The sequence below is a fragment of the Lottia gigantea genome, assembly GCF_000327385.1.
Source record: "Lottia gigantea unplaced genomic scaffold LOTGIsca_21, whole genome shotgun sequence".
NCBI classification, from domain to species: domain Eukaryota; kingdom Metazoa; phylum Mollusca; class Gastropoda; family Lottiidae; genus Lottia; species Lottia gigantea.
The window spans coordinates 640834-649762 of record NW_008708458.1 but is presented as its reverse complement, the minus strand read 5'-3'; the positions used below and the strand labels follow the sequence as shown (position 1 = coordinate 649762).

The 8929-nt window shown below is 33.2% G+C and overlaps 1 protein-coding gene across 1 annotated transcript; it reads right to left on the bottom strand.

Moving 5' to 3' along the window:
* Positions 1-1180: 1180 nt before the first annotated feature.
* LOTGIDRAFT_159585 (hypothetical protein) lies at positions 1181-7176 on the bottom strand (the record flags this gene model as incomplete). The annotated part of the gene is made up of 3 exons (XM_009054092.1): positions 1181-2964; positions 5644-5776; positions 7141-7176. 3 exons carry the CDS (start codon positions 7174-7176, stop codon positions 1181-1183), a joined length of 1953 nt encoding a protein of 650 aa, XP_009052340.1.
* Between the last annotated feature and the right edge of the window lie 1753 nt (positions 7177-8929).

Here is an 8929-nt window from a genome sequence, read left to right as displayed (position 1 = left end):
CATAACAGAATCATATGACTTATATGACATAGAGTGTGATATATATAATAGCAATGTGATTATTTAACACCAAAATCTGACTTGTTAATAACTTTTAATATCGTAAGGAGAAAGCCATCAATATTGCAATCCACAAGTCAAAGTCAACAAAATCAATGAATGACAACACTAGTAGGAAGAACTATCTGCCAATATCATGCACCAGCCACAATGACATGACATATTAACAACCCAACACAAGAAGCTGTTGAAAGTCAGACTGGCTGGATAACCAGACTGGAAATAACCAGTGAATTTATTTACTTCATTGAAACACTATTACAGATTGTAAACAGTGGGAAACTGGCAACACCCTACAGTGATCCTACACTTCTTATAAATTCCTCAATTAATAAGAAACAGCTGCCCATGTCTTTCAATGTCCAGTTTCCCAGCTACATGCAATTATCATAGTTTATGAACATCTGGTCATTCTCAATTGTGTCTGCTACAAAGGTCAAGGTCATTAGAAATGTCAGCTGTCGGCAGAGAGCAATAGACCACAGATAAACACAAAATATTTCACAATCAAATATGTTAAAGTGAGCCCGATCCTCAAAACTAAATACCAATTCCCAGTAGTTATTTTCAGATTCAAAACATTTTCTTTGTTTACAGAAACAGGGTGGAAGCCATTAGTAAAAGAACATCCTGGTTTTCTTAAACAGGGAACATTTCAAAAACACCATATGGCAATAAAACAAAGCCAATGTACTTTCTAAATTTAGAGGCTTGCCAAATCTTTATTTGAAGTAACAGCTGATAAACAAACAGAAAATTGTGATTTCTAGAAATATCCTTTTACATTAGTCGAGTGACAACACCTCCAGCTGAATCAGATTTTTCTCCTTAAGAAAATCAATGCCTGTATATATTGACAGTTTCATACTCTGGCTTAAAAACAAAAGCTGCAGCAACCTTCCAGACTTCAAGGGTCAACACATCTGACACCAGCCAAATCGAAAATTTGACCCAAGAAAATCAATCTCAACATGTGGGTACTTTGTATTTGTCAAGTGACCACATAGACTCAAATTTGGCATCAAGAAAGTCAGGATTAGTGGGTCAAAATTAACATAACTTTTATTTTGTTAATAATGAACATTAGAACCCAATAGTACTTTTGGTCAATTTAAAAATCTTACCTTTCTTTTCTGCGTTCTCGCTCAACAGCCTCCATTCTTTCTCTCTCCAGTTCCATTCTTTCTCTCTCCCTCTGCTCGCGATCCAATCTTTCTCGCTCCAATTCACGATGATGCAAGGATGTGACTTCACTTAGTAACTCATCTTGATGTTTCACTAACAACCAAGATGGTGGAACAGGGATAGAAGGGAATTTCTGCTGCCATAGTATCTCTAACTGATGTAACCTATGGTTGCCTGATAATGGTGCATACGGTAAATGCATGAGATGTGCTGCATTTTGGAACTGCATGGCAGCAAGTTGCTGATGTTGTGCGTGGGCAGTGAGAGCATCAAGCTGACTATATCCAGGAGGTAATGAAAGAGGTCGAGTAATGGCTCCAAGAGATTGAGGGGGAATAGGGTAATGATTGGGTAAAGATGTCAGCAGTGGTCTTGTTATTTGATGGGAGGAATAGGATGTACTGGTAGGAAGAGCTGAGGGCGTAGCTGGTATGGGATTATGAACTGTTTGATATGAAGAGGATTGACTCAATGTCTTTGGATGACCCATCATACCTCCTAAAAAATGGACAGGGTTTTGTTTCATTAATTCAGGGTCACGATAAGGTAGCACTGGATCGTGTCTGTCTATCACTAAAGGACTTGAAGCTGGACTTCTCTTTTTGAGATCATCATATTGAGAACTAGGTCTCTTTTCGTGATGAACACTTGAGGTGGAGCGTTCATCACTAGCACGTGAATCTGAGCGTTCATCCATTGCAGGAGTAGTTGGATTGCTTCTCGAAACGTAGGCCTGAAATCCAATGTTTGATTCTCGTGATCGTTCGATTTTTATTTCCTGAGTTTTTATTTCCACTTTTTCACTCTGTTCCCTTGAAGTAACAGACACTGAGGTTTGAGAGACACTAACTGAAGATTCGCTGTCACTTTTCCCATCTCCATTCAACGCTAGTTTTTCAGCTTTCGCTAGTTTTGTCACTTGATCAATAACGGATAAATTCACATCAATATTTGACGTTATAGATCCACTAACGTTTGAGGAATTCTCGCTTTTGTTATTGTTTGTACCACTTGTTAACAATAGCTGCTTTTTGAAGTGCATATCTTCACTGTCTGAGGAAATATTAGAGTCTGTAACTTTATCAATATTAGAACTAGAAGATGTTAGGGTCACTGAGTCACTGTTTGTATTGTTTGTTTTATTTTCATCAATCGACTCTTTAACATCACTTGAGTCATTATCTACAGGTAGTTGTTTTGGAGTTCTTAAATTTTTATCAGCAGTGGTGGAAACTGATGTGCCACAGACATCATTAGATTTATTAGCTGCCTTGCTTTTATCACTTTTGCACTTCCTGTTTTCACTGGCAGTTCCTGTAGAAAGTTTCGATTTAGCACTGACCTTCACCTTAGCACTTGACTCAACAGGAGGTTTTTTATCCTTCGCGACAACTGGTGATGGCGAATGGTTTTTATTATCAGAATTGTTAGTTTTAGCACCGTTTGGATTTCTGCGAGTTTTTAAAGTTTTGTCTTTGGAAGAGGAGTTATTACTTTTACATAATCCTATATCCTCAACTTCCACTTTCAGCTCTTTACTGTTCGTGTTAATATTACGCGGAGAATTTGGTTCCTTCACATTTTCACTTTTAACTTTTTTACCAGGAGAGATAGATTGTCTGCTCACATCATTGATATCAGATCTTCGCTTCCTCTCACGTGGTGCTGGTGGCTGGGCTGGTTGCACCTGTGCTGGTTTTTTACTTGATTTCTCAGGTACTGAAAAGAAACATATGTAACACTGGTTAGATTTGATAAGAAAATGGCGTAAAGAGATACAGACTTTTGACATGATTGCTTCTGACATACCATTCATCCCATCAATCAAATTAAAAATAAACTTTTCTTCTCTGACATGTCAGACTGTTAGAGAGTTGTTTATTTAGCAACAGAATCCTAATAACCCACAGCTCTATGATTATATCATACCTATTTAAAAAGATTAAGGTTAAATTTGAAAATTTCAGGTCTTTATGAAAATAATAAAGTTTCTGTAAGGAAAGTAGGTTAAGTTCTAAAACCTAATTGAAACGTGTAGTTTGTATTAAGCTGTGCGTGATAAGGGATGGTTCAAATCAACAAGATGGGAAACGAAGCCAACTGTTTGATAAAGTTGTTTCTATTTCAGTCTAACCATATGTAAGCAATCAATTGAAAACATCAACGGTTTTCTCTCTAACTCTGCTTCAATTCTATTTTGATAACATAAAATACATAGCCAGATAAAACGCTAGACAAATTTACGATGGAAAAAATTCTGGCAGGCAAAAAATTCTAGATAAATTTACTCTTGGCTTATTCTGCAGAAGTTTATTTGCACTTGATTGTTTGGCGGAGGTCCAAGTTGAGTGTGTGTAATAAATTAAGAGTTTTATTTCGAGATAATGTAGTCAAGTATATGAATGGTAATATGAAATCAGTTGGTAATAGGGAAGATATGAGCATCATGCCAATTATTTGGAACTGTGTTAAGTGTTTCTACAGTTATAACTCAAGGCATATCTGATTTTGTTACTTGATATTTGTTAGACAAATGGCGCTGAATCGCAGCAACCATGCTGTTTTATTAAAAGTCAAATTCCTCAGTTTTAAGTCAAAATTCCCTATTCACAATATCACAATATACATTATGCAAGTTTTATTGGCTAACACGTCCAACATTAGTCCTAGGATATCTTGCTTACCTTTATGTTCAGAGCCTATGCTGCAGAGGCTGCAATGACTGGATGCTAGATTGATAATCATTGACCTACATTATGTTGCACTATATGAAAAATAATCCAATTAGAAACTGCTTCTATTAAGTCTGTAGCATAAATTGAATATGAAATATAGCTATAATACTAATAATATTACTATTCTCTAGGGATAATACACATCATCCTACTTTTATCTTACAAGTCATAAATCTTTATTGAGTAATATCATGAATAATGTCCTAGTTATTAACGATATGATTAATCCATTTAATATTGATCGCTAATCTCAAGAGATTTACTCATATATTCATAATTAATGAGAGATCAACCCAGATTATTGGCATGAGACATGTTACTATAAATAGTTTAAAATGTTGACTGGACTTGTCAGTCTTAGCAAGTGACTGTCACAGTGATTAGTTAGTGGACAAATAAAAAAGTATTGTGGACAGATAATGTGTGAATATTGTAATCTTTATGTTGGTTACAGTTAATCTGTAAGATAATTGGACAGGTTTTATACCTAAAATGGATTTTAGTTTTACTTTACTCCCACTGAATACTTCTAAAACTTTCAGTATATGTGTCAAATTCAGATTTAATTTGAATAAGTATAGAATTTCTATCATTAGGCTCTCCTTGACCTTGAGTTATAAACTTTTCAAATCAGAAATATGTATTACTCGTCTGTGATAAATGATAATAGAAAATAAGCCTAGTAATTTAGTAATTGCGCATTTTTTTTAATCATTACATCAGTAAATAGAGTGAATAAGCCCCATAACAAGTGAATAACAATATCAGTGTTCAATCAATCTGCTGACTTGTATAAACTCTATTCTATTCTACATATAGGTCCCACATATACTGTATGTTATTTCATTATAGTTAGGTCATACAGTAGAATGTAATTAGAATATTTTTAGTTACTCGCCTGCTTACTTCACATTAACCCTGTTGTAGGTTATGGGTCAATTTGAGACACACCGTTCACTTCATTTTATTATTCTAACCTACATTCCTGACAAGTTATTTATTTTCTGTCCACACAATGAAACCCTGTCATTTATGAAAGTCCAAACCTGTGAAACGTCCTATTATTTCAAACTATAGGCCATCTTTAATGTTTATTGTCTCTGACCCTCGGCTGTTATCAAGGAGAGAGAGCACCTGTCGCTTGACCTCTCACAATGGATGCCCTTTAGGGATTATATTCAAGATATTTTTGGTTCAAGGTTCGCTGATTTTCTTGTATGAGGACTTGAATCTATAGACAAGTTTATATATCAGATCCATTCCTAACTTGATATATATATAATTAATATATAGGCGTATATCATATAATAAGGGTCCTTTTGTGGTTTAACATATTTTGTCAGGGCACAAAGGTCATAATTGAGGGACTAGAGGAGCGGTAAAAAGGATGAAGGGGCAATTTCTATGTCAACATGTGGCCGGAGGATTGGTCAATTATATCAGGGAGGTCTGCTTCTAGGGAGTGTAAATCTTGAACCACATAATCCAAAAGTTATGATCGTGAATGTGTGTTATTGATCACATATCAATTATTTACATCGATTTATAATTTTTTTAATCAGAGATGAAGGTATAACCATGCAGAAATGAAATCAATCAATCAGTTTCTTAATGAATACAGGAATAATATCACAATAGTTCACAAGAAGAAGACAATACTAACCTGGTTTCTCAACTGTTTTATCACTAGAAGATTCTCGATGATGTCGTGTTTTAGAAGTACGAGTAGTAGCACTAGTTTTTATTGTTTGTATTTGTGTTAATATAACTTGATTTGGTCGTCTTGCTAGATGTGCCTGTAATAAACAACAATAGTAATTAGACAGTAGTTCAACTTGTTATAAACAATGTACACCTGTTCATTCTAAATACAGGGCAACTGTTTTCACTATTTCATATCATGAAGTAAATCCTGTTCAGTGAGATTACCTAAAAGGTTCATTCATTCAAAATAAAAATTAACTTCAAATTCATTGGCATTTTAAAACTGGCTGTTGTACTAGTGACCTTAAAATACATCAGAAAAAGATAAAATTGTATTTGAAATTGTCCACAGTTTACGAACTTATCACAAGAGGATAAATAACATTTGCATAAATCCACAATCTTACAAGATAGCTTATCCCGAAATATGAATTCACAACCACTGTGTATATTCATTTCAACAATAAAATTATCACAACTAGCCTTCAGTAATTGTTCAACACAAAAATACACTAATCAATGGGTCAATTCAGCACATATATAACACAAAATTCACATCTAACGATTTCAAATTCACAGTTAAACTTTTACAACAGTACAGTATCAAACTTCGCATTTGACCTAGATCACACTCCAATATGGTTGACAGTAAAACAGGCATTCACATAAACCCACATCTATATTCACCAATCTTAATATTGAAACTATAGTACTGAAATATGCGTAAACTATTCTAGTCAGTCAGTGTGGAAACAATGAAATTAGATGACAATTGAGTGTATTGATATTGAAACTGAATATCACACAGTACATAAATCAATGTTATATATCAACTACACAATAACTCATTATACTATATATATATATATATATATATAACTCGGTCACAGGATACTTATTTTATATCATTTAATAATGATTTGAAATGTTATGGTATGTAACTATACAAAGTAACCTTAACTCAGTATTGAATTCAAAAGACTCCTAAAATATGATTTAAAGCCAGCATTCCTGTTTATATATTATATTCTTAAAAACCTTGATAAGTTAGGTTTGTGCCGAGTGTAACACTGATAAATGTAAACTTAATACTCAATATTGATTCAAGAGCCTCTCTCCTCCATGTTGCATTTTCTTTTTAAAAATAACCATATTGTGCAAATCGCAAATAATCTTAAAAAACCTTAATAAGAAGTGTGTATGGAATGTAGCCATAGTGAAAGGAACTTTTAATAAAACTGTTCAAAACTAAATTCAGAAGCCTCTTTCCTCCTTCCACTACCCATTTAAAAATAGGCATACTATGCTTATCACACCATCATACTCTTAAAACCCTGATGAAAAGATAGGTTTCGTATGTATGGAATCTGGACAAAACACTGCTCAATACAGAATTCAAAAACTTTTTTCTTTGTTACATTTTCTTTTAAAGGTAGCCTTACTATGTTAATCACACCATCTTTAAAGATAGGTTAGAATGGAATGTAGCCATGATTATCCCAGCACAATCCTCACATTCTAACAAAGAGCTAAATAAGAACACTACACAATATATTTGAATCACTCACCAAAACAAATACCAGATATACAATATCCTACTATAAATATTTTATCCTGTATCACATTTATATATTCCCATATTGAATGCTAGAACACAATATATCTCCCACTTTACTTCACAATAACACTCTTAGTATAAATATATACCTTCACTTCACTCCATTACTAACTCTCTAATAGATCTCATTTTAATACAACTTCACGCTAGCAACATACACTATATCACTGACCTTCACAATGTTTGGCGGGCCAGCCAACTACACAAGAATGTCAAACACCAGCAAATGGCTCTTTGAAAGCTTACACAAACTTGTCAGTGGGTTGGCTGTGGGCCAAAACACATTGAAACTAGGTGCTATTAGACCACTAATCAAATGTGGCTGACTGCACACTGTCTATTGTTTGTTGTCTAGTAAGGTTGGGACAATAATAGTATGGTGATATTACATTTTATTTAGTTATTCAAAACAGCTTAGTCTCATAATACCTTATATTCTTACCACACGCAATCTCAATTTTTTTAAGGTAATACGGTTTTTATAAATCAAGTTTAATATAGATGGTGGCTTTCAGAATATTTCAAAACTGAGAGAACCACCTTTTTTTTTTTTTGGTACATGTCTTAATCTTGAAATAAATAGATTCTCTTTTAAACACCACAATCAAACTACGACAAAACTCTATATGATTCATTGGGGTTATGAGGACATAATTGAATTTGAATAGAGTTTCTAAAATCAATTTAAATGGTTACCATAATATTGACATTCAGAACACTTCAACATTATAACAGCAGTTGAACTAGTCTTATTGTCAACATATGCAACATATAATCAGTTCATATTACATTAAAAATTTTATAACCAAAATAGTAAATGAAGCAAAACTATACTGTAGAATAACGACATAAGTGCAATTAATGAAGTTATGCAGTGGAACAATATCTGAAAACATTTCAAATTACATTTCAACGCCCTTATTCAATGCAACATATATAATGAGTTCATATTGTATTCAAAATTTTATAACCTAAATACAAACTGAAGCAAAACTCTACTACAGAATAAAGTCAATTACTTTTATTAATGAAGTTAACAATATCTGAAGACATTTCAAATGTTATTCAAACAGCGGAACGTCCCTTATTCAATGCAATATATATATTGAGTTCATGTTTTATTCAAAATTTTATAACCTAAATACCAACTGAAGCAAAACTCTACTACAGAATAAAGTCAACTAGTTTTATTTATGAAGTTATGCACTGGAGACAAGACATTTATTCAGGAGTACACACACCTTTAGATACTTATTCAAATTACACACTGGAACAACCTAATTCAATTGCCTAGACCGTCAAGCCATTTAATCAATAGATAATGTATCCTATTGATTCAACATACTTCCAGTGGTTTAAAAAACTGTCAGAAACATCTGTTAAGATCTTGAAATATAGCATATCTTACCAATTTATCAAAAATTCCAATCCTTATAACATTATTGGCATATACACTTAATCCAAAATTTCAATATAACAACAGTATCTCAAAACACAGAAATTAATATTCCATATTTCAATAACAACCTAGTGTCTTGATCCTCATAATACACAGAAGTTGAAAATTTAATATCCTTTTCACATCCTGATTTCACCCTAGCAAAATCAATACTTGATCTAAATGTCT